Source organism: Oncorhynchus clarkii, chromosome 31 (assembly GCF_045791955.1).
Source record: "Oncorhynchus clarkii lewisi isolate Uvic-CL-2024 chromosome 31, UVic_Ocla_1.0, whole genome shotgun sequence".
Taxonomy (NCBI): Eukaryota; Metazoa; Chordata; class Actinopteri; order Salmoniformes; family Salmonidae; genus Oncorhynchus; species Oncorhynchus clarkii.
Window position 1 is genome coordinate 28,196,266 of NC_092177.1, and position 26,922 is coordinate 28,223,187.

A 26,922-nucleotide genomic window follows, 5' to 3' on the forward strand; every position below is an offset into this window, starting at 1 on the left:
ACTAGAAAGCTTCCAAGCAAACGATGCAAACATGATATATATATAACTATTTACTTTCTGAAAAAAGTAAGACAGATCAGGTGAAGGCACACATTCAATTTATAGAAACACTGTCTCATTTGGCTATCCTATACTTATATTTCGGAGATCCCCCATTCTGCTCCACCAGGGTTCTAACCAAATAATGTAAGAGCGCTGCGCTGACTTGTGGACTGGCTGCGCAACTGCGTCACTTTATTTATATTAATAAAAGGCTATTTTTTTGCACAGTGTATTCAGCAGCACCACCTTGTTAAAAAAATACACTAATGACAGTTAAATTCAGCCTATGGGACAGCCCCAGTCCGATACTGAACAAAAATATAAATGCAACATGCAATAATTTAAACAATTCTTCTGAGTTACAGTTCATATAAGGAAATCAGTCAATTGAAATAAATTCATTAGGCCTTAATCTATTGCCCTAAATGGGCAAGTGCACAGCCATGGTTGGGGCTGGGAGGGCATAGGCCCACCCACTTGGGAGTCAGGCCCAGCCAATCAAATTGAGTCTTTCCCTACAAAAGGGCTTTATTAGAGACATAAATACTCCTGTTTCATCAGCTGTCCGGGTGACTGGCCTCAGATGATCGCGCAGGGGAATAAGCCGGATGTGGAGGTCCTGGTCTGGCGTGGTTACACGTGGTCTGCGGTTGTGAGGCTGGTTGAACGTACTGCCAAATTCTCTAAAACACTGTTGGAGGCGGTTTATGATAGAGAAATTAACATTCAATTTTCTGGCAACAGCTCTGGTGGACATTTCTGCAGACAGCATGCCAATTGCACGCTCCCTCAAAACTTGAGACATCTGTGGCATTGTGTTGTGTGACAAAACTGCACATTTTAGAGTGGCATTTTATTGTCCCCAGCACAAGGTGCATTTACATAAGTATTTAGACCCTTTACTCAGTACTTTGTTGAAGCACCTTTGGAAGCAATTGCAGCATAAAGTCTTGGGTATGACGCTGCAAGCTTGGCACACCTGTATTTGGGGAGTTTCTCCCATTCTTCTCTGCAGATCCTCTCATGCTCTGTCAGGTTGGATGGGGAGCGTCGCTGCACAGCTATTTTCAGGTCTCTCCAGAGATGTTCAATCAGGTTTAAGTCCGTGCTCTGGCTGGGCCACTCAAGGACATTCAGCAACTGGTCCCAAAGCCACTCCTGCGTTGTCTTGGCTGTGTGTTTAGAGTTGTCCTGTTGAAAGGTGAACCTTCACCCCAGTCTGAGGTCCTGAGAGCTCTGGAGCAGGTTTTCATCAAGGATCTCTCTGTACTTTGCTCTGTTCATCTTTCCCTCGATCCTGACTCGTATCCCAGTCCCTGCCGCTGAAAAACATCCCCACCACATGATGCTGCCACCACCATGCTTCACCATAGGAATAGTGCCAGGTTTCCTTCAGACATGATGCTTGGCATTCAGGCCAAAGAGTTCAATCTTGGTTTCATCAGAAAAATAATCTTGCTTGAGAGTCCATTAGGTGCCTTTTGGCAAACTCCAAGCGGGCTGTCATGTGCCTTTTACTGAGGAGTGGCCTCCTTCTTGCCACTCTACCAAACCTCGTAAGGATCGGACACTTTTTTCAATTTTCGCTTAAAATGACATACCCAAATCTAACTGCCTGTAGCTCAAGACCTGAAGCAAGCATATGCATATTCTTGACACCATTTAAAAGGAAACACTTTCAAGTTTGTGGAAATGTGAAATTAATGTAGGACAATATACACATTAGATCTGGTGAAAGATAATACAAAGAAACATCTCAAGGATGATCAATGGAAACAGGATGAACCTAAGCTCAATTTGGAGTCTCATAGGAAATGGTCTAAATACTTATGTAATTACGTTTTTTCTGTGCTAGAGCACGATGAGCCAAGTAAAGCCCCCCTGGCCAAACCCTCCTCTAACCCTGAAGATGCTGGGCCAATTGTGCGCTGCCCTATGAGACTCCGGGTCTGTAGTAACACCTCAAGCACTGCAATCCAATGCCTTAGACCACTGCACCACTCGGGTAGCAATGTTATGCAGAATTTGCGGGGAAATATGTATTAAGCAAATATCATCATCAGTAGCAGAAAATACAAGTATTTTCAATTGTGAAAAACAAATCCCAGTTAAATAAACGCGAGCAAGACGGTAGGGAATTGACGCACATAGGCTTCTACACTTTACACCCTTCCGGCTTTACAACTTTATGGCACAAGACTGGGTCAGACTGGTTCCTTCTTGTGGACATCCCGTCCTTATCACAGCACCATGTTCGGGTTTGTGTCATGCTGTGTACCTTTGAATCTCATATGAAGATGGATATTTCCTTGAAAGTGCAAATTCTGCATGACATTTCAGATTAGGTAATCTCTATTTAGGCTGTAAAGGTTTTATCGGTTATAGGTCATCATGGGTATTATATGACTAATGATACGATTGGATAGACTACATACATACCTGACTCTGATGATCTCTTCAAAAGGTTGATTTATCACCAGTCTGAGTATTAAGATCAGCTAACATCTGTCTGCCTTCAGCCTTACATAATACGGTTTACAATGTAAAAGGTTGCGGTAACCGTTTTCTTAAAAAGAGCAGAGCAACCGACTGCAAATAGAATATGCTTTCTGATGAGCCAAATGAATACCCCACAAACAATACATCACAATCATGCTTTATTCTGGTTGATTTAAAAATAAAAATAAAATTGAATAGAAGGTTAAGCTGTTTTAACAGCACTCACACAAGCAGTACATTGTCCTCTTCTCCAGACTAGATGTATTCCACTTTCTTCATTTTAGGAAATGAAACTATACTTTTCCTTTACATTTTGTCACTTCATCGTAATTAAATATCATTTATTGGTTTTAACTTCAAACAAAAACTTCATTGATTGTCAACACAAATTCTAGCTTAGCACCAGTACAATAAAACTGTACTTTTGCTTGTTAAAATACTGTTTGCAATAAGGGGAGAAAAAGAAACATCTCAGGAAGGATAAAGGGATCCTGAATTGTACATTTCAAATGAAGCACCAACCATACAAAGCAATTTTTCATAAATTGTTTGTCAGATACACAAGAGGTCAAATATATTAATGACTATTAAATTAAGCACAAACAACAGTGTAAATAAAACACACGCCACATAGCACGATGGAGTCCGCCCATAGCCCCATGAGGAGGGATTAGCATGGCGCAGTAAAACAATACCTATCCTATCCCTCCTGTGAGTCACTCTTATGCAGCAAAGTGAAGGGTGGCAGTCAGAACAGAGGACGTTGGCCTCCCCAGACGCTATGTGGCACTTCTATTCCCACTCCCATCATCTGGTAAGCAGGAGGAGGGAAGAAAACTACAGGGACACCTTTCCATCTGTTGAGATCTGTAAACAAGTATTAATTCTCAACTAAATCAATCCATGATCTGAGGGTAAGAAGCCTACAGGTAGATGCTTGGTGAAATCATGTGCACTGCAAAATGAAAGACAAAAGAAAAGTAACACAAATCGAATGGCCAGATAGCCATTAGCAAACTTGAGAGTGCTGTGTGGTTGAAATGCATTACTGTGGTTCTATGGTTCTGTTAGCTGGGCAGATTGTGTGTCTGTGTGTGTGGGTCCGTGGTCTCTTCTCTGTGGGTCTCTGGGTCTCCCATTTTAACAGAGGAACCATCTGGCCCTGGGGCCTTCCTGCCACTGTTAGCTGGCCTGGCTGTAAGCCTTTTAGCTGCACGCAAGAGTTCACCGAGATAAAAGCCTTGGATTATCTCCCACCCAAAAATATTATCTTTCCTTCAGGAACAAACAAACTGAACAAAACCACAAAAATAAAATCCTAAACATAATCCATCCCTTGCCACACGAATACATTAATACCAAATGTGATCACTCTGATGGCAAGATATACATTTAGTACCATATACATACAGAATCATAAAAAAGATCGTTCCAGAATATTTCTTGGGTCCTGAAAAATACCTACAGATTGGAACCTGAAATCTGCTCTCCAGCACCGAGCACCCACACCCATCCTCAAGGTGGTGCTGCCTTGACCCCCATTTCTCCTCAATGTGGAAGTCCCAGGTCATTAGTGAGGTGTGTTCTTCCCAGTGGTGTAGACCAGTGGAGGCTGCTGAGGGGAGGACGGCTCATAATAATGGCCGGTAACGGAGCAAATGGAATGGCATTAAACACATGTAAACCATGTGTTTGATGCATTTGATACCATTCCACAAATTCCACTCCAGCCTTTATCACGAGCACATAGTCCCCAATTAAGGTGCCACCAGCCTCCTGTGGCGTAGACATTGTTTGGTATTACCATACCACAACCACCATTACAACGGCTGCAGCCTCCCAACATAGTTAATTTTAATATGCTGCTTGCGGGAGGTTAGGGTGAGACTGAGGACGTGTAAGGGAACAGTTGGGATGTGTGAGGGGCTGTGAGAGAGCAGGGGGGGCTACCGACTGCAGGGCGTGGCTGTATCCATCCTGTCCCCTTCCTCCTCCTCCTCGTCCTCCTGTAGGATGTGAATGGAGGAACCCAGCAGTCCCTGGAGCTCCGGGACACAGCGGACCAGCTCCACCGGCCCCTCTCCCTCTTCCTGAGGCTGTGCAGAGGCTGTGCTCACCTGGCTGACAGACACCTGCCTACACATCTCTGTTCGCGACAGGCTCACCACCTCCAAGTGCGGGTACCGCGCCCGGAATATCCGGGAAGACATCTTCAGCCGCTTCAGGACGTCCGTCAACAGGAACCAATTGCAAAAGCTGTCAGGGACAAACGTAGGGTTGGTATTAGAACTAGCTGAGCCTATCCAACAAGCTGATTGCTGAAGAGCGGTTTGAAGGATTTCAAAAGGTGCTTCGGGGTTTAAAATAGTAAGGAACAAAAAGCACTGGATTATGGGTGGAAAAGCTGGGACTGTGTGTGTGAATGATTGTGTTGACAGGTGATTTTCTGCTCTGGTGTTGACTCACCCCTGGGTTAATGACACTTGGACATGGTAACAGGGTAAGAGGGGCTCCGAAGAGAACTCAAACATGAGACAGTCCCTATCAGAGTCTCTCTCCTTCCTTCCCTCGTCCTCCTCCTCCACCCGCTGAGAGAGCAGGAAATCCCAGCATGCCTCCTGGCCATTCTCTGAAAATGTAGTGACGTGAGCTCAGGACGGCCAGGAGAACTTGATTCACCTTTGTTCTAAGGACAATAAGCCTCTTGTTTCACCATGGGCTTAAGGCTCCCCCTAGTGGACTGTCCTGTTCATACCAACCACACTACGCATTCTAATCACGGCATATACAAGTCATAGCACAGATAAGAGTGGATACATAGCAGTGGATGCAGAGGTCAATGGTGAGGAAAAGAAACCAATCAAACTAAGGCTTTTTACCAAACACGGAGCTGCTGTAGAAGTCCCATGGTAGACTGGGGTCCTGGTCACTTCTCCCCTCCAGGTCTGTGAAGTATTCTGAAACAAAGCAGATCCAGGGTCAGATTAAAACTCCACCAAGCACTCCTCTGTGATGTTCAGAAAAGGACAGACTGATGTGTGTCACAGGGGTCACAAGTGATGATGACAGGTTAGAGTACCTTTGAGGAAGGTCTTCATGCTGGGGCTCTGGGCCAGTTTGACCGCCGTCTGTCCGGAGTAGGTAGCCAGGGTGGGGTCAGCCCCGTGGTTCAGCAGCATCCACAGCTCAGGTAGGTTATCACTGGCTACTGCGTCATGGATGGGCCTGAAAATATACAATAACACGTGTTACTTTTCTCATTTCATCAACATACATATCAACAGCATTACAACGGATCTCATATAAGCCAAGCGTGAATGTCCAGAATGAAAGTCCTTTATTGCAGGCATAACCATTCAGCTCAGGAGTGTATGGCATACAATATGCTCTCCAAGTCCGAGCCCTTATTAAGTGTTCAGAAGTCATTAGACGCCCACCGTGTTCCGTCCTGTGCGCTGCAATTGACGTCGGCCCCGTGTTTCAGCAGCACCTGGACGATGTGGCTCCAGCCTCGAGAGCACGCCTCGTGGAGAGCCGTGTAACCTGCGTTGTCACGCCGATTGACCTCCCGCACATCTTTTTCCAGACAGTAGAGCACCACGTCCTGCAGGAGGGACAGCAGGGGTTTAACATCACAATATATAATACAACATATATATATATATATTATATGTAAATAACACTTGTCTTTTCCTGCTAGCACTGACTGATCCATTTTTTGTTGTTGATTAATTTTATTATTATATTGTCCTGTATCTTCAGGATGCCCAGCACACTTGGACTTATAAGACACTCTATTTGCTGTGGCAAAAATAAATAAATTAAGTCTATTTATGTTCACGTACACTACATGGCCAAAGGTATGTGGACACCTGCTGGTCGAACATCTCATTCTAAAATCATGGGCGTTAATATGGAATTGGTCCCCACTTTGCAGCTTTAACAGCCTCCACTCTTCTGGGAAGGCTTTCCACTAGATGTTAGAACATTGCTGAGGGGACTTGTTTCCATTCAGCCACAGAACATTAATGAGGTCGGGCACTGATGTTGGGCGATTATGCCTGGCTTGTTACAATTCATCCCAAAGGTGTTCGATGGGATTGAGGTCAGGGCTCTGTGCAGACCAGTCAAGTTCTTCCACACCAATCTTGACAAACGATTTCTGTATGGACCTCACTTTGTGCACGGGAGCATTGTCATGCTGAAACAGGAAAAGGCCTTCCCAAAATTGTTGCCACAATGTTGGAAGCACAGAATCGTCTAGAATGTCATTGTATGCTGTAGTGTTAATATTTCCCTATACTGTAAATAAAGGGCCTAGCCCAAACCATGAAAAACAGCCCCATACCATTGTTCCTCTACCAAACTTACAGTTGGCACTATGCATTCGGGCAGGTAGCGTTATACTGGCATCTGCCAAACCCAGATTTGTCCGTCGCAGTGCCAGATGGTGAAGCGTGATTTATCACTACAGAGAACGCGTTTCCACTGTTGGCGAGCTTTACACCACTCCAGCCGTGTGGCTGAAATAGCCAAATCTACTAATTTGATGGGGTGTCCACAATCTTTTGGCCATGTAGTGTATAACATACTGATTTTGCTGATAACTATTTAATTGAAAATGTCTTTACTATTGATGACCGTGATATATAGTATAACTAGCTATCTTAAGATGAGTACACTAACTAACTGTAAGTCACTCTAGATAAGAGCGCCTGTTAAATTATTCAAATGTAAATGTAATGTGTGATAAACTGAAACATCATTGGATTAGGGTCTGGTATGGGGTATGGGGCCCACCACACCGGAGTAATGGTAGGGCGAAATGCGCTGAGGATGAATGCAGGCAGGTGATTGGGTGGAGCAGTAGAGCAGTACCAGGTAGCCCAATCGGGCAGCTCTTTGTAGCAGAGTCTCCCCGGCGTTCTTGTTGACAATGAGCCGGCGAACCTCTGGAGGAACAGGTCTGCTAGGGGGAGACTCTGGTACCCCTCCCCTCCCTGAGGTCCCCTTCTTACTGGCTGGAGGGGAGGACGAGCACTTAGGGGTGGCCTGGAGGCCTGCTGGTTTCTTAGCGTCGGGGCTGTCGTCATCCGTTGCCACAGAGGCAGGGCGCTTTCCCAAGCTGCAACGTTTGGTCTTGAGCTGCTTAAAAAAATAAACATTTTGCAGGGTAATGAGAAAGTAATGTGTGACGGAGAGTCACAGCAAGGACGAATGGCCTCACACTCTGCGCTGGAGGAAATCAGCTGCCAGAGCACAAAAAAATGTAATATGTTGTAGTAGCGATTTGCGCCACAAGGGGGAACCATGAGCTAAGCCTTTAGGCTCATCACAGCACACTAAATCTCACAACAAGGATCTATTTGGCAGGAAACACAAAGTCCAGACCTATGGCCTCTGCGATGGATGCCGCTGAACTTCCTACCTTCTTGGGCTCATCTGTGTCACTCAAGTGCTTGCTCTTGAACTTCCTCTTCCCAGAGGGTTTGTCGCTGGGCTCTGGGGAGGCCTCTCTCTCCGGGTGCCGCACCGACCCTGAGCGGGTGAACGAGGGCCTCCTGGGATCAGGCTCTGGGCTGGTGCCACGGCAGGTCAGAGTGGCACTGAGGCGTGGGTACATGGCAGCCGTCAAATCTACAGAAACACAGCAAATATTTACTCAATGGTTCTAAGCAGTGTATTGGATGTTATTTAAACATGTTGTGTACCGACAGATTAATATGAAGCTACAAGACAAGAAAACAATGAGACCAGAACCAAAGCCCTATCACATTAAACATGCCTTCCATCTCTCCTGAAGTGTGCCATGCTAAATAAACGGTGGGTTAACAGCACTTTAAGGATATATGGATGTTTTAACATAATAAGCTGCAAATAGTGGGAAGCTCCTGCATACGAAACCAGTTACACTGTATACAGTTCTATTCAGTCATTCAACTCGTACCAACTTTGCCTTGTGTAAGGCCCACTGTGATATTAACCACATCCAGACAAACCTGCAGCTGCTTCTATTTGTTCCATTTCCAGGTGAACAGTACCTGATTCAGATTGAGTGCCCTGCCTGGTGGTGACAGATCTCTCCTCCCCCTCTCCGTCTCCATCCCTGTCCTTCCCCGTGATGTACTCCCCATTCTGGTATTTCCTGTTCCGGCAGCGGGACCGTTTCTTGTGTTTGAGGGCGTCTCCCTCAGTGCTGGGGGCGGGTCTGGCCTTGCCCTGGGCTGCCTTCTCAGGCAGGGGGTTGGTGCGCGGTCTGCCCCTGGGCCGGCGGGCAGGCTGGAGAGGAGGGGCTGTAGGGGAGTGGGGGAGATTTGGGGGAGGTGGAGGAGCAAAGCCCCAGTCGTCCAGCCAAGCCTCATCACCCCTCCGTCGGCCCCTCCTCAGCCTGGGGGTGGAGCTCTCTGAGCACGCTGGCTCCTTATTGGGTCTTCCAGGGCTGCTGAAGGGGACTGGGGTCTCAGAGCACTGGGGACTGGGGAGAGGACTGCTCCCATTACCTGTGAAACCTACTTCAAAACCTACTGCAAAACAACGTGGGCAGAGGAATCATAATAAAGGATTTGTGATTAGATCTTTGGCTGATGTAGTATGTGAAGTTCTAATCTATCAGAAGAGACAGAAATACCTGGTTTGTTGTGAGCACTCTGCTTGTTATCAGTGGTGCTGGTCTTCTCCCTGCTAGTGTTCTCTCCCTCCTCCCTGTGTGGGGATGGTTCAGCCAGCGACAGACTGTGCTCCAGTACAGGTGCACATGGCTTCTTCTGTGGCAACACACAAGGGACAGAGTGAGAGCACTAAATGGGCCTTGAAAGCTTTGATGGTAACGGAGAGCATATGGACTGTATAAGCACTGAATTGCCTTTGTATTTCAATCAGTATACTTTAATCATAATACAGACAGGTAAGTTGATGGGTGGTTGATATTTCACATATTTTTTCCAATTCTGCTTCATTATAAATGCGGATAAATGTGTCAAGTGTGTGAATGTAATAGCCGTCTTTCTTTGTTCAACCAACAAAACAGAATAATGTCATTGTACAACACATAATCAAAACAACACACCTTGATGGAATTGTAAATATTACAAAAGCAGAATAACAACTTACCTTTTTGGGACGTGGTTCTTTCTTAACTGGAGTGGTCTCTTGGCCTGGCTTTTTCTTCACTGGCACTACAGCCTTCTTTGAAGGGTCCAGTGATGACTTCTCCTTTGCCGGCTTCCTTGGGCTAGGGGGCTTCTTCTGTTTGGTGAAGGCAGCTATTGGTTTGGTGGGAGACTCCTCTTTAGTTCCATTGGTCTTCTTCTCCACCTCGGCTAACCCTGCACACTGGCCAGTGAGGATGGATAGGGCAATCCCCTCCAATTTAGCACGGGGATCAGGACCAGCAGGGGCCATATTCTCCTCCTTCACCGTTCCTCCCTCCAACTCCTGGGCTAATTTGCTGTCCATCCTGTTTCTGTTAGCTGAACCACTACTTCCAAAGACCTGTATCTCTTTTCCACCTGCCTGCTCCCCCAGTTTAACATGTTTCTCAGAGCTCTTTTCTCTGTACTCAGAGACACCCGTTTTCTCAAGTTTGTTCATAACTTGTTTGGAATACCCTTTAGAGGAAAGTGTATCTTTGTTCTCCACAGATCTGATAGGTGGACATCCAAAGGCAGCAGTCTGACGGAACAATGTGTCCTGGCCCATTGTGTGGGAGCTCACCACAGCCTTTCTGGATGCCATAGGCGATAGATGGCAATATCCCTCGCCAGTCAATGCAGTGTTCTCTAGAGCTTTTTGCTTCACTATGGACTCAAGGTTGGACAGCGGGGACATTCTGGACAGGCTTTGATGGGCACTCTGAAATTTGGGACCTTCTGAACCTGTGGCCGCCTTGACTTTGGGAGTCCCTTGACTGATCTTTCTCTGAACAGAAGCACCTTGGTAAGGAAGAAGTGGTGGTTGCTGCCATAATGGCTTGACGACAGTGAGGGAGTATGGGATTGCTGCTTTGACACTTGCAGATTTCTGATAAGAGTGTGAGTTGGTAGAGCCGGGCAGAGCTGTGGAGAAAGCCCCCTTAAAGGGACAGCTTTCTGTTACAGCTGGGCTGGTACTGTTAGGGTGCTTGATACCATGAACGTGCTGGTTGCTCTTCGTCATGAACAATGCCTTCTTTCCCCTTGAGGCCAGGTGTTCCCCTTGGTCAATGATAGAGATAGTCTCTTGTCTAGCGAAAGTCTGGAACTCGTCCTCAAAGGACCCCTTCCCATCTTTGCTACGTAGGGTGGAAGCAAGTATGGGGCTGGCCACACCTACATAGGTTCCTGGGAGGTTATTAATAGGGCCTTGAGAGCAACCTTTGACCCAGGATGATTTGGGTTCCAAACCCTGGTGATTTAGGGGCCTGCTGCTCTGCTTCTGATAAGCCCCATTTCTGTGGGTGTCGGGTAGGATTGGGTATGGCCTCTTTGGATGGAGGGCAACTTTCTGACATGCCTCGTTATGGAGATGCTCTGTGGTGGCAACTGTGTTTGGAGGGTCTTTGACCGCTTTTGGCCTCTTCGACTTGGCGGACAGGTCGAGGGGCACGTCCCTTGCTTCAGTCGGGCAAGTGACCGCATGGTCCTTAGCAGCAGACAAAGCCTTCAGTTTTAGAAAGCCTACAGATGTCTTGTCTGCACTGCGGTGCGAAGGGCCTTTCTCCACATGGTTCAGCAGCCTGCCGTGAGTGGTGATGCTTGCCAGTGAAGGGCCACAGCAGATGGCAGCGGTGGGAGACAATGTGAAGCGGGTTGGTGGGGCAGAGCCTAATGCTGGGAGAGTGATAGTGGGAGAGGCCACCACTGAGGCGATGGAGGATTTCTGCTCCCCTCCAACTTTGGAGCTCTTGCTACTGGACGTCGACTTACATTTGAGTTTGTGTGTTGCGGTGGGTGTTTTCTTTTCAAGCGCTGGACTTCGACCCACTGAGAAGTGATATGGATAGGTCCGCAGCAGTGGTGCCACACCAGCAGCTGCGCATTGTGGTTGACTCCCCTTCTGAAACTGGCTGCCTGTGGCTTCTCGCAATGCTGCGATCTGACCCAACGCGGGTGGAAGAGTGATTTTGCAGAGTGGGGATGAAAAGTTAGTGGAGGGAAGAAAAGCAACAGGCTGGCCTGGTTTAAATAGTGTTGAGCACTGAAAACCAGCTGGAAGACCAATCACTGGCTGGGTCTGAGTATGTGGTTTCTTATTGGACATCACACTGCTGTGACTTGGGTTAACTAGGTCCTCAGGGCTGTTCTTTGTACCACACGGCCACTGATGTGTGGGAACGACCCCAGCACCATCAGCCTTGGGTTTAGGGACCTCTGATCTCTTCTTGTCGGCTCTCTTGTCAGAGCTAATGAGGGGAGGGCCTGACGTTGGAGCATTGTTGTGTTCTTGCGGGGGATGGACAACTGGGCAATGGTTGAAGTTGCTAGGGTCTGAACAGACGTTGATCTGCGTTTTACAGTCTGTTGCTGTGGTGGTCTTATTTGGCTGACTAAGGGGCACATCTCCTCTGAGCTCAGGGGGCAGCGTCTGAGGGGGATTCCCCACCATGCTCGCAGACACTTTAATGGGAGCACCGATCTCTCGGCTCACCGTGCCTCCATCCCCTACATTCATTGGAGTGGGATCCACCTAGATAACAAGAAAGGTACATAAAGCCCATGTTCACTGCTCATGCATATATCTCTCAGGTAAAGCACCATAGCATAATCTGTGAAGCGTACAGCTCACTCAGTCAGTGATCAGGCACAACAATTACCTGCATATGCGTTTCCTTAACACAACATTTCTTAGGTGTAGTTGACCTCAGGTCTGCAGCAAGGTCTTCCTCTGTATAGGATGCTATGCTGTTGAATGAGCATATTTTCATTAACATAAAACAAAGCTGTAACTGCATTAGATTATAAAAAACAATGTCAAACATTCTGGAAAAGAGACAATTGTACAGATATTGCATTAATTTTCATCATGGTAACATTGGCTAATACAACCGAAACTGGTCAAAATGGCTGATTATTTTTAGCTCATGAGTCTTGTCATAGGAGAGGTTAGAAAAATATTAGTAACCTTGTAGTGTTGTGAAACCGTTTAGCCAGCCTACTGCTAACACTACCAAATATTCATAAAAGTAGTACACATTTATGTTAAGTTGGCACATTTAGGCTAGACATAATTGTTTAACGATTTTCGGGGGATTTGTTGAGAAAGTGCTTGATTGTTTTCTATGTGTAAAGGCTTGCACATGCATCACACTAAATGTGGATGTAGCGTTCGTCTGCAGATCATTCAGCGCATTTAGGGACCACCCGCTGTAGACGTCTGACTGCCGACACTGAACACACTCGATTCGCAAATTACATTCAGAGGTGCTAAGTACTCTCAGCCAGCAAACACTATTGGTGTGTCTCAGCCCAAAGAGAAGCTTGATGACGAGAGATGTCACTGTCCTCAGTGTCACACTCCAGGAAGGCTTGGATGTTGAAGTAAAAATATATGTTATATATTACTTTACTTTTTTTACTCTTTGGTATGTTGTTCTTATAAAGAAAAATGCAATATTGGTACAAGGCATATTTGCCAATAACTTTCACTTACTCTATATTTATATTTTGTAGTTCAGCTATGAGTAGGCCTATTTGCATGGACATAAAGAACATTGGCGTTGATGGTTTGCCCTCGACTCGGGCCGGGATGATACCAGTATCATAAAACTTGTTAGTATCGAGGAAACAAAACAACGAAGCAGATTTGACTTCTTTAGGAGAACAGCCCTAATGTTGGAAACAAACATCATTATGTTGTCATCCAGAGTGATATGTATTTATTTTCCAAGCTACCGCACACAATATTTAAATAAAGTGGTTTTTATTTTTTTTAATTCCATGGAAAAAAATATTGCGATACTGGTATCGTCACAACCCTACTCTTAACCAAGGGAAATTGGCACATATTGCTTTAAAGATGGAAACCATATTTTATGACATCTCTCACAGTTCTCCTTAGTGTTGAACGAATGGACTCGGTCAGTGCTGACCAAGTCATGCATGCTGCAGCACAGTGGACTGTCTGAGACCACAGAGAGAAGAAGAAACATGGGAAGCAGGTGGCGGTAGCATTCTGAAATCCCTATACCAAACTCATTCAAGCGGCCTCAACCCTCAACCCATTTCCAGCTCATTTAAGAAATCAATCCAAGAGTCAATGGGAAGAGTACCTGAGGAATAACGTCATATAGTGTAATTCAAATTCTTAACTACAGATACTCTATTATCAAGAATGAATCCTACAGTTGATACATCTCAAAGCAAGGGAGAGTAAAGAAGACTCAAAATGCAAGTCTAGCTTCTGTATCCCTGCCATGATGCCCACATTCCAAAGTAAAGAGAGCAGTTAGCAATGACATCTCATCAGATAGGCCAGGAGTCTATAACAAGGGCCATAGACATTAAAACTATGAAATAACACATATAGTAGTAACCAAAAAAGTGTTAAACAAATCTAAATATATTTTAGATTTTAGATTCTTCAAAGTAGCCACCCTTTGCTTTGATGACAGCTTTGCACACTATTGGCATTCTCTCAACCAACTTCACCTGGAATGCTTTTCCAACAGTCTTGAAGGACTGGGCACTTTTTGTCTGTTTTTCCTTCACTCTGCAGTCCAACTCATACCAAACCATCTCAATTGGGTTGAGGTCGGGTGATTGTGGAGGCAGGTCATCTGATGCAGCACTCCATCCCTCTCCTTCTTGGTCAAAAAGCCCTTACATAGCCTAGAGGGGTGTTGGGTCATTGTCCTGTTGAAAAACAAATGATAGCCCCACTAAGCGCAAACCAGATGGGATGGCGTTACGTTGCAGAATGCTGTGGCAGCCATGCCAGTTGAGTGTGCCTTGAATTCTAAATAAATCACTGAGTAACACTAGCAAAGCACCACCACGCCATCACACATCTTCGTCCATGCTTCACGGTGGGAACCACACATGCAGAGATAATCCGTTCACCTACTCTGCGTCTCAGAAAGACACGGCAGTTGGAAACAAAAATCTTAAATTTGGACTCATCAGACCAAAGGACAGATTTCCACCGGTCTAATGTCCATTGCTCGTGTTTCTTGGCCCAAGCAAGTCTCTTGTTCTTATTGGTGTCCTTTAGTAGTGGTTTCTTTGCAGCAAATCGACCATGAAGGCATGATTCACGCAGTCTCCCCTGAACAGTTGATGTTCAGATATGTCTGTTACTTGAACTACTTTAAGCATTTATTTGGGCTGCAATTTCAGAGGCTGGTAACTCTAATTAACTTATCCTTTGCAGGAAAGGTAACTCTGGATCTTCCTTTTCCTGTGGTGGTCCTCATGAGTCAGTTTCGCCATTGCGCTTGATGGTTTTTGCGTCTGCACTTGAAGAAACCTTCAAAGCTCTTGAAGTTTTCCATATTGACTGACCTTCATGTCTTAAAGTAATGATGGACTGTCGTTTCGTTTTGCTTATTTGAGCTGTTCTTGCCATAATATGGATTTGGTATTTTACCAAATAGGGCTATCTTCTGTATACCACCCCTACCTTGTCACAACACAACTGATTTGCCTAAAACGCATTACGAAGGAAATAAATTCCACAAATGAACACCTGTTAATTGAAATGCATTCTAGGTGACTACATCATGAAGCTGGAGAATGACAAGAGTATGCAAAGCTGTCATCAAGGCAAAGGATGGCTACTTTGAAGAATCTCTAATCTAAAATATATTTTGATTTGTTTAACACTTTTTTGGTTACTACATGATTCCATATGTGTTATTTCACAGTTTTGATGTCTTTACTATTATCCTACAATGTAGAAAATAGTACAAATAAAGAAAAACCCTTGAATGAGTAGGTGTGTCCAAACTTTTGACTGGTACTGTAAGTATTCCCACCCGAGTCAATACTTTGTTATACTGAACAAAAATATTAACTCAACATGCAACAATTTCAAAGATTTTACTGAGTTATAGTTCATATAAGGAAATCAGTCAATTGAAAAAAAATAATTAGCCCATAATCTATGGATTTCACGAGACTGGGAATACAGATATGCATCTATTGGTCACAGATACCAGATACCATGGATCAGAAAACCAGTCAGTATCTGGTGTAACCACCATTTGTCTCATGCAGCTCGACACATCTCCTTCACATAGAGTTGATCAGGCTGTTGATTTTGGCCTGTGGAATATTGTCCTACTCCTCTTCAATGGCTGTGCGAAGTTGCTGGATATCCAGAGCATCCCAAACATGGTATATAGGTGACATGTCTGGCGAGTATGCAGGTCAGGTAAGAACTGGGACATTTTCAGCTTCCAGGAATTGTGTACAGATCCTTGCAACATGGGGCTGTGCATTATCATGCTGAAACATGAGTTGATGGCAGCGGATGAATGGCACGACAATGGCCCTCAGAATCTCGTCACGGTATCTCTGTGCATTAAAATTGTTATCAATAAAATGCAAATGTGTTGTGCCCATACCATAACCCCACCATGGGGCACTCTATTCACAACGTTGACATCAGCAAACTGCTCACCCACACAAGCCATACATGTAGTCTGCAGTTGTGAGGCCGGTTGGACGTGCTGCCAAATTCTCTAAAATTACGGAGGTGGCTTATGGTAGAGAAATGAGCATTCAATTCTCTGGCGACAACTCTGGTGGACATTCCTGCAGTCAGCATGCCAATAGCACGCTCGCTCAAAACTTGAGACGTCTGTGGCATTGTGTTGTGTGACAAAACTACAAAATATGCTTTTTGCACATTTTGGAAAATGTCAGGGATCTTTTATTTCAGCTCATGAAACATGGGACCAACACTTTGCATGTTGTGTTCATATTTTTGTTCAGTTTACATACACTGAGTGTACAAAAGATTAAGAAACACTTGCTCTTTCCATGACATAGACTGACCAGGTCAAACTAGGATCCCTTATTGAGGTCACTAGTTAAAACCACTTCAAATCAGTGTAGACGAAGGGCAGGAGACAGGCTAACGAATAATTTTCAAGCATTGAGACATGGACTGTGTATGTGTGCCATTCAGAGGGTGAACGGCAAGACAAATGATTGAAGTGCCTTTGATTGGGGTATGGTAGCAGGTGCCAGGCGCACCAGTTTGAATGTGTCAAGAACTGCAACGCTACTAGGTTTTTCATGCTAAACAGTTTCCTGTGTGTATCAAGAATGGTCCACCACCCAAAGGACATACAGGCAACTTGACCCAACTGTGGGAAGCATTGGAGTCAACATGGACAACCATCCCTGTGGAACGCTTGACAACTTGTAGAGTCCATGCCCTGATGAATCGAGGCTGTTCTGAGGGCAAAAGAGAGGGTGCAACTAAATATTACAAAGGTGTTTTTAATGTTTTGCATACTCAGTGTATATTTTGTACCCAATAAAGAAAATCTATTACGGGTCAACATGTAAATATTTCTCCCAGATTTGATCAAAGCTCATAATTATTGATCTGACTGACTTTTAATTTCGCCTGCCTCTTTGCAATCATGTACAGATTTTTTTTCCTGTTACAGTGGGGCAAAAAGTATCTAGTCAGCCACTAATTGTGCAAGTTCTCCCACTTAAAAAGATGAGAGAGGCCTGTAATTTTCATCATAGGTATACTTCAACTATGACAGACAAAATGAGAAAAAAAATCCAGAAAATCACATTGTAGGATTGTTAATGAATTTATTTGCAAATGATGGTGGAAAATAAGTATTTGGTCAATAACAAAAGTTTATCTCAATACTTTGTTATATACCCTTTGTTGGCAATGACAGAGGTCAAACGTTTTCTGTAAGTCTTCACAAGGTTTTCACACACTGTTGCTGGTATTTTGGCCCATTCCTCCATGCAGATCTCCTCTAAAGCAGTGATGTTTTGGGGCTGTTGCTGGGCAACACGGACTTTCAACTCCCTCCAAAGATTTTCTATGGGGTTGAGATCTGGAGACTGGCTAGGCCACTCCAGGACCTTGAAATGCTTCTTACAAAGCCACTCCTTCGTTGCCCAAGCGGTGTGTTTGGGATCATTGTCATGCTGAAAGACCCAGCCACGTTTCATCTTCAATGCCCTTGCTGATGGAAGGAGGTTTTCACTCAAAATCTCACGATACATGGCCCCATTCATTCTTTCCTTTACACGGATCAGTCGTCCTGGTCCCTTTGCAGAAAAACAGCCCCAAAGCATGATGTTTCCACCACCATGCTTCACAGTCGGTATGGTGTTCTTTGGATGCAACTCAGCATTCTTTGTCCTCCAAACACGATGAGTTGAGTTTTTACCAAAAAGTTGTATTTTGGTTTCATCTGACCATATGATATTCTCCCAATCTTTTTCTGGATCATCCAAATGCTCTCTAACAAACTTCAGACAGGCCTGGACATGTACTGGCTTAAGCAGGGGGACACGTCTGGCACTGCAGGATTTGAGTCCCTGGCGGCGTAGTGTGTTACTGATGGTAGGCTTTGTTACTTTGGTCCCAGCTCTCTGCAGGTCATTCACTAGGTCGGGGGGACCTATCCAGCCCATGTTCTGGTTCTGGGATTTTTGCTCACCGTTCTTGTGATCATTTTGACCCCACGGGGTGAGATCTTGCGTGGAGCCCCAGATCGAGGGAGATTATCAGTGGTCTTGTATGTCTTCCATTTCCTAATAATTGCTCCCACAGTTGATTTCTTCAAACCAAGCTGCTTACCTATTGCAGATTCAGTCTTCCCAGCCTGGTGCAGGTCTACAATTTTGTTTCTGGTGTCCTTTGACAGCTCTTTGGTCTTGGCCATAGTGGAGTTTGGAGTGTGACTGTTTGGTTGTGGACAGGTGTCTTTAATACTGATTACAAGTTCAAACAGTTGCCATTAATACAGGTAACGAGTGGAGGACAGAGGAGCCTCTTAAAGAAGAAGTTACAGGTCTGTGAGAGCCAGAAATGTTGCTTGTTTGTAGGTAACCAAATACTTATTTTCCACCATAATTTGCAAATAAATACATTAAAAATCCTACAATGTGATTTTCTGGATTTTTTTTCTAATTTTGTCTGTCATAGTTGAAGTGTACCTATGATGAAAATTACAGGCCTCTCTCATATTTTTAAGTGGGAGAACTTGCACAATTGGTGGCTGACTAAATACTTTTTTGCCCCACTGTATGTGTGCAATTATGCAAATTACACCAAAAAATGTTACCACTATATAACTGATATTAATACAGAATCATAAGTAATATTCTAACAATTCATGTGAATGTGATAAAATTATAATCTGTGTGCTCCATTGATGTCTGTTTGTTCGGACATCAATGAACAGTAATGCCTCCCCCAACCCCTCCTTCTGGACCGCCCTAAAACTCAAACCCTGGATGTAAGTATCATATGCACCCACAATCATATGAATCTTGTAGTATTCCTAAATAATGGCACCTTAATGAATATATCTGACAGAAAGCAACACTTCAAATGCTTTCAGACATCCAGTCAACATACCCTGCGAGGAAAGGTGAGCCACCCCACCCGACAATTAAATGAGACGACTACAAATGGGTCCGTTTATAACTATCCACCAGCAAATATGAGAGCAATGCATCGAGGTGTTAAGATCACTGTAGTTGCCGAAACATACCCGTAACGTAAAACGTGAGTGACAGCCGAGGTAGGCTATGTCTCTCCGCTGAAGTCGGCAAACATGGGCTGGATATAGCTGCAAGTACATAACTGAATATGAGAGGCTTCTGCATTCATTATCGCATAACATCATGTTGCTACTTGCTAATACTGCTAGTTTGTCTTTGTGCTACAGTTAAATCGTCTCATCTGCTGAGTATCCAACTGGAATGCTATGGATGTATTTGATAAACATATATTGTGTCAGTCATGCTGGCAAAACAAAGTCACATCTGTCCCAACTATAATGAGGTGGCTATCCCAGAGTCAATCGGCTACGTCTAAAAGAGGAGTCAACTAATCTCCCTCGGACTCCAGACTAGTTACTTGCTCCCGGTCAATGGACTGCACAGCCCTCATGCAGAAAAGAGACGCATCCGTGTGTCAAATCTATATGCTTTTGGTGATGCAGAAAATACAGTCGACGAGCGGGGTCGTTTTATTCCACTAGTTCAACTAATCGAGAAATTGGTTCAATCTCTATCAAAACAACATATTCACGCAAAAACTCGGGGCATCCCACTCGCCCAAAGAGATGGAGATCATAAAAGGAAAGGCCGACACTATTGCCTCTCAGGTGAACAGTCAAAACATATACACATGATCAAAATGGAACCAAATTTATCCTTGATTTTTGAAGCGAGAATTATGCGATAGCAACCAGCATAATAGGCTACAAAGCAAGCATTTCCAATATCTACAACGAAACCACTGACTCGAGAATGTATTTTGCCTTACCAAATACTTACATCGTTCATCCGCACTTGCACGATACCCTACTTGCACAATGTGGACAACTACTGTCACATAATCTTGCCAACATCAATCGATAGCCAAATATCACGGAACAAACATTCCAAACTCCAATTACCATATTATTTAATCAATCCATAGACCACGAGGTACAGTGTCCATGACGTATTTTACTGATAAATAACATAATTGAAGAAACGAGGTAAATATATAATGTTGGACTGTGTTGAATAGACTGAAATGGATTGTATGAGGGATACATTGCACTTTAGCTGACTGTTTCCTTTGCTCATTTTCTGACGAAAAGTATTTCAGAACTAACAGAGGGTAGGGCAACAATCTACACAGAACTTGTAGATGGATACTGTAATGTGCACCATACACAATAAGGAAAACCAAATGTAACTCAGGTTCAAAATACCACGAAAAAATGTCAGATCGCTGCGCAGCAAAGTCTCCGCGAAGCCAGTATTGGTCTGCATTACACAGTGCTATGCATGTTTAGACAGGCTACTGTATTTATCTCCGGCCGTGCGACACAAAATGTTGATTTGACTGTCTTTCATCGGCCCTTACCGAACCGCTTCTGTGTTCAAAGACATGCATGAGTCCGACGCGAACCGAGTCGTCTCGTCCCCGATACTGAATAATTCGAAGGGTACTTAGCAAGCAAGATAACGATGTCAAATGGCACAAACAATTACAAACCCGTTCGTCCAGGGTGTAAATGAACAGTATATATCGCGGCTCCGGCGATAATCAAGTCTTTCGTTCTTGTCGGTTGCTGTTCACTAATCTCGACGGTTTTCGGTTCTGAAAGTCCGGGGGGTTTTGTCAAGACAGTCCGTACCGTATCTCGGTCTACGGTCTGGTGGGAGAGAAGGGGCAGAAGGTGGACTGATAGTCTGGGATTTGTAGTGTTTGGCTACCCACGCGCAAACTATACAAATCCTGTGGTGGGAGGAGTACAGACTGCAAGTACCAGCATGCAACAAAGTACTCCAGCCGCTCAAGGGGAAAGGGGGATCGCAGCGGTGCGCTAAACTGAAAAAGCTTACCGAAGTAACAAAGTGAAAATTGACATTTTCATCATAAAGACACCGATTTATAATGAATGAATGCAGGAATAACAATCATTCATAATCCAATGAATGGAAGTACCCCTGCGGATGGTTGCTTTAGGGACTAAAGAGGGCCAACCAAAAAAAGTGAGAGGTATTGGTTCAAAGGAATTAACACGAGGGGGCCGAGATCCTGTCGGGTGTGTGAAGGGGAAATACTCACATTTCACGGTTTAGTTATGTTATGGAGTCCCCATCATTATCATACTGTAGCCTTTATGGATTTGATGTATGGTCAAAGAATATAGCCTTGTTGTAGGCGGCAGAAATCTATTTGGACAGACTTTCATATAAAACATAAAACATTACATTTTGACGAGAAGAATTAGGAAAAATATGACCACACTATATTATCACCCCTCGAGGCCCAGTTGTTACACTACTTAACAATGCACATTGCCCCTCACTGCCTCTCCTTTGACAACCAGGCCTCCAATCAACTTGTACTTCAAACATCCAAACACTGACCTTGATCAATGCCCTGAATTACAACCCCCTTTCTCACCTATTCCAGCTTAAATTTCAATCCCCTCCCCAATCATAATCCTAAATGACTGCTATCCAGAAATGCACAATTTCCCCATCTCACACATCTGTCTCCCCTCCCCTATATCACTTGGTACTGTTTCCTGTATGTTTATTTACCTGGTCTCTCCCCCATTCTCTTTACATTGACCTTTGCTGTCCTCCCAACTCCTCCACTTCTTTAATGCCACTGTCCCTTCCTTCTCAAATGCATTCATAGTCACAGCACAGCCTATATAGGGCCTTTAGTCCCTCTTTGCCCCGTCTTGCATGGTTATTCATTTCTTCATCACTGTGCTGATAGCTTTATCTGTTAGACAAACATTGTGAGATCAAAATATATTTCTGAGGATGAATGGTTCGATTAAATTCACACTGTGCTTCATGACTGAAACAGGGAAAATTCCAAATATACACTGTGTGTACAAAACATTAGCAACAACTGCTCTTTCCATGACATAGACTGACCAGGTGAATCCAGGTGAAAACTATGATCCCTTATTGATGTCCCCTGTTAAATCCACTTCAATCAGTGTAGATGAAGGGGAGGAAACAGGTTAAATGAGGATTTTTAAGCTTTGAGAAAATTGAGACATGGATTGTGTATGTGTGCCATTCAAAGGGTGAATGGGCAAGACAAAATATTTAGGTGCCTTTGAACAGGGCATGGTAATAGGTGCCATGCGCACAGGTTTGTTTGTCAAGAACTGCAACGCTGCTGGGATTTTCATGCTCAACAGTTTGCCGCGTGTATCAAGAATGGTCCACCACCCAACTTGACACAACTGTGGGAACCATTCGAGTCAACTTGGGCCAGCATCCCCGTGGAATGCTTTCGACACCTTGTTGATTCCATGCCCGATGTATTGAGGCTGTTCTGAGGAATGTGTTCTTAATGTTTTGTACACTCAGTGTATATGGCAAACTCTTTCTTTACATCGCTCAAGAGTACTCAAATAACACAAGGGTGATTTCCTTTAGAGGTGCATCACATTTTATCATTTCAGTCTCTGATCAGTTTCATAATTTGAAACACATGACAATCTGACCCTTCATAAACGTGCAATAGGCCTACAGTGCCTTGCGAAAGTATTCGGCCCCCTTGAACTTTGCGACCTTTTGCCACATTTCAGGCTTCAAACATAAAGATATAAAACTGTATTTTTTTTATGAAGAATCAACAACAAGTGGGACACAATCATGAAGTGGAACGACATTTATTGGATATTTCAACGTTTTTTAACAAATCAAAAACTGAAAAATTGGGTGTGCAAAATTATTCAGCCCCCTTAAGTTAATACTTTGTAGCGCCACCTTTTGCTGCGATTACAGCTGTAAGTCGCTTGGGGTATGTCTCTATCAGTTTTGCACATCGAGAGACTGACATTTTTTCCCATTCCTCCTTGCAAAACAGCTCGAGCTCAGTGAGGTTGAATGGAGAGCATTTGTGAACAGCAGTTTTCAGTTCTTTCCACAGATTCTCGATTGGATTCAGGTCTGGACTTTGACTTGGCCATTCTAACACCTGGATATGTTTATTTTTGAACCATTCCATTGTAGATTTTGCTTTTTGTTTTGGATCATTGTCTTGTTGGAAGACAAATCTCCGTCCCAGTCTCAGGTCTTTTGCAGACTCCATCAGGTTTTCTTCCAGAATGGTCCTATATTTGGCTCCATCCATCTTCCCATCAATTTTAACCATCTTCCCTGTCCCTGCTGAAGAAAAGCAGGCCCAAACCATGATGCTGCCACCACCATGTTTGACAGTGGGGATGGTGTGTTCAGCTGTGTTGCTTTTACACCAAACATAACGTTTTGCATTGTTGCTAAAAAGTTCAATTTTGGTTTCATCTGACCAGAGCACCTTCTTCCACATGTTTGGTGTCTCCCAGGTAGCTTGTGGCAAACTTTAAACAACACTTTTTATGGATATCTTTAAGAAATGGCTTTCATCTTGCCACTCTTCCATAAAGGCCAGATTTGTGCAATATACGACTGATTGTTGTCCTATGGACAGAGTCTCCCACCTCAGCTGTAGATTTCTGCAGTTCATCCAGAGTGATCATGGGCCTCTTGGCTGCATCTCTGATCAGTCTTCTCCTTGTATAAGCTGAAAGTTTAGAGGGACGGCCAGGTCTTGGTAGATTTGCAGTGGTCTGATACTCCTTCCATTTCAATATTATCGCTTGCACAGTGCTCCTTGGGATGTTTAAAGCTTGGTAAATCTTTTTGTATCCAAATTCGGCTTTAAACTTCTTCACAACAGTATCTCGGACCTACCTGGTGTGTTCCTTGTTCTTCATGATGCTCTCTGCGCTTTTAACGGACCTCTGAGACTATCACAGTGCAGGTGCATTTATACGGAGACTTGATTACACACAGGTGGATTGTATTTATCATCATTAGTCATTTAGGTCAACATTGGATCATTCAGAGATCCTCACTGAACTTCTGGAGAGAGTTTGCTGCACTGAAAGTAAAGGGGCTGAATCATTTTGCACGCCCAATTTTTCAGTTTTTGATTTGTTAAAAAAGTTTGAAATATCCAATAAATGTCGTTCCACTTCATGATTGTGTCCCACCTGTTGTTGATTCTTCACAAAAAAATACAGTTTTATATCTTTATGTTTGAAGCCTGAAATGTGGCAAAAGGTTGCAAAGTTCAAGGGGGCCGAATACTTTCGCAAGGCACTGTACATTTATCCTGCTATAGGCTATTTCCTTCTGTTGGTCTCACTGATTTCTAGACAGCCATGGACATCAATTTCTAGGTTGTAGGCCATGCAAGACGGTGTCATTCTAGAAATATACTACAGAAGGTGAGATGAAACACTGTTTTTTGTTTTTTTAAATGTGCATGTGTTGAGTAATTCTACCTTTATCTTATATAATATTGGCACTGTGTCCCGCATGAAGGCCTTTTAACTGAAAATTATCATGACGATCAATATATCTGCATAAAATAAGACTGAGACATGCTTGATGTTTTAGAAGTGTATCAGCCAAGAGATTATTATTTCAACACGTAAAATTACCTTACACGTTTCTATGACAAAATGTTATGTTAATAAGCACTCAACTCATATAAGCCTTTACAGGTGGTAATTAACAATGAACAACACATATATGAAGTAAACTAAAAGTTTTGGAGCATTGATTAATTGTTTTCATAGAGTTGTAAAGAATGCTGAGGTAAAATAGGTGTGAATGATCAAGATTCAACCAATATAACACTGATTGCAAGTTTCAACGAGTGTCAGGTTATCTGGATACATCTTACCATTAATTTGAACAGGCACCTGTCCTAAAAAATACATTGGAATGTTTGGAGACTTGGAAAATTTAATAAGGCGGAGAACCTATAAGTTGAATTACCTTGCAAGGTCAAAATGGTTAGAGACAGGTCTCGAAGCCTGGGTTGTTAATGCAGAATAAACATAATAGCCTACCCCAAAACATTCAGCAGCCCACTCGCTCTTACAGTTGATATCTAGAGAAAAGCCTTTGGCACATGGCTTATAACAATTTCGTCTATCTAGAATCAGGCCGGCGCGGGACTCTTACCTGCATCATAGCTTATGCAGGTAAAAACGAAGTAACCATCTGGAATAGAATATCACCGATTTATGAATATAATATAAATTCCGTTATAGCAAATGTCTAAATATCAGGTAGTCTAAATGATGATGGAAGTAAACATTTATGTTGGTTGTTTAACAATGACCTATTTCTTCACTGTCTCCCGGCCGCAGCCGTTGCAGCAGTGATGCACCCCCATCGGACGGACACACGTTCGTCTTTCAACTATTTCGCATGCTTCATCTCGGTGAAGATAATCTCGGTAGGATAATTTGCCCATTTCCCAACACCGTTCACTCGCGAACAGCAGTGAGTGCTGCATGTCGGCGGTCAGCCTAATATTGACATATAGCCAAATATCAAAATAGGACAAATATACACGTCACACCGCCCGAGCTACATAATAACACGCCTGCTTTTGAATGTGCCTTCCTATAAGCGGAACCAGGTTGTCGACAGTGTTCACATTGCATTGTGTCGGAGCGGGGGTTACCCAGAGAGAGACCTCAACGACAGAGCGAAAGCAATCCCGGTAGTGACCGGCTGCTCGGGGCTTCTCCAGTTATCGACGAGTTTTAGTCCCTGCCACTACCAGCGGACGTTTGAAGCTATAGGTTCAAACAACTTAAATACAGTGGATTACAGTATTCCAGTTTAAATCTGACTGGTGATCAAAACAATCACACTTAAAACAGCAAGTTCACAGTGAATGAAGCCACAGTGTTTTGTTGAAGGCCTTGTGAAAATGACCGTCGTTCCCTTTCAAAACGGGGCTTCGGCTACTTTGAGTACATTTGGTCGATTTGTGGAATATTCTAACGCCTTATCCAAACAACCTAGGCCAGGGATACTGCCCCTATAGAGTAGGCCTAAGGCATGTCCTGTCACGTCTGAGTTCGCGGTTGCCATTACCTGGTATAATGTTTACGACGATAATGGAGTAAATCATCCTAGCCTATACCATGGAGGCAGAGAACAAGTTGGAGACGATGCTCTGAGTTGGCAGGTTGAGGATGCCACTGAGGTGTTAACTCATGGCAGATGGACAATAATATTATAATAAAATACAGTGTGAAACTAGAATTCACTTTATATGTTTCAAGGGATGTAGTAGCCTTAGCAAAATATAATATGGACCACTGCCTACTGAGACAGGATTTCACCCCAAGAAACATGTGACATGTTTATCATGACACTTGAAGACGTCTTTACATTACCAATTGCACACCTTGAATACCTTTAGACAGGTTTGTTATGGTCTGTACATGTATTTACAAACTTTACTGTACACAATTACTGACAGCAAAGTTTGGGAGAGTTGACTGTTGCCCTCCATGGCGTAGTACCCTGCCCCCCTTAATGCCCCCTGCTCGCCAGTACGCCTTTGTTATTAATCGCATGGTATCGCACCGCCTTACCTTGCGCTCCAAACTGCCCTCACAAAGCTTGCAAATAGAGCCTTTCACACCGCGACAAGTGATTGCTTGAGACTTGGGGACTTCTGTAGGTGTCACTAATATGAATTTTTGGTAGAATAATTCCGGAGTGAAATTTTGACTTCTCCTCGCGATCTTCCCTCATCGCCCGTTTTCAGAACGCAGCAGCTGGAGATGAAAATCGCGCACACTGGGTCCTAGCGCCGACAGAGGCCTAGAGGTGCATAACAGGTGGTGACCATAGT

General features: G+C 43.9%; 1 protein-coding gene across 2 annotated transcripts; it reads right to left on the reverse strand.

Annotated features, from left to right (window-relative positions):
* Positions 1-2,686: 2,686 nt before the first annotated feature.
* On the reverse strand, positions 2,687-26,847 carry LOC139391093 (BCL-6 corepressor-like protein 1). Of its 2 annotated transcripts, none has more exons than XM_071138611.1 (12): positions 26,660-26,847; positions 12,332-12,419; positions 9,652-12,204; positions 9,170-9,305; positions 8,583-9,065; positions 7,970-8,178; positions 7,420-7,686; positions 5,979-6,145; positions 5,621-5,766; positions 5,421-5,498; positions 5,008-5,170; positions 2,687-4,797 (listed from the first exon to the last, which is right to left on the reverse strand). In XM_071138611.1, exons 2-12 carry the CDS (start codon positions 12,335-12,337, stop codon positions 4,488-4,490), a joined length of 4,518 nt encoding a protein of 1,505 aa, XP_070994712.1. In that variant the 5' UTR covers positions 12,338-12,419; positions 26,660-26,847; the 3' UTR covers positions 2,687-4,487. The 2 variants fall into 2 exon arrangements, with proteins under 2 accessions (XP_070994712.1, XP_070994711.1); XM_071138610.1 differs by having other exon boundaries at positions 7,420-7,689.
* Positions 26,848-26,922: the final 75 nt, after the last annotated feature.

Bases quoted from the DNA above. Each gene is read 5' to 3' on its own strand.
- LOC139391093 (XM_071138610.1), bottom strand. The intron at 9,306-9,651 runs GTAAGTTGTTAT...GTGTTGCCACAG, and splicing joins AAGAACCACGTCCCAAAAAG to AAGAAGCCATGTGCACCTGT. The intron at 7,690-7,969 runs GTAGGAAGTTCA...TATTTTTTTAAG, and splicing joins ACACAGATGAGCCCAAGAAG to CAGCTCAAGACCAAACGTTG.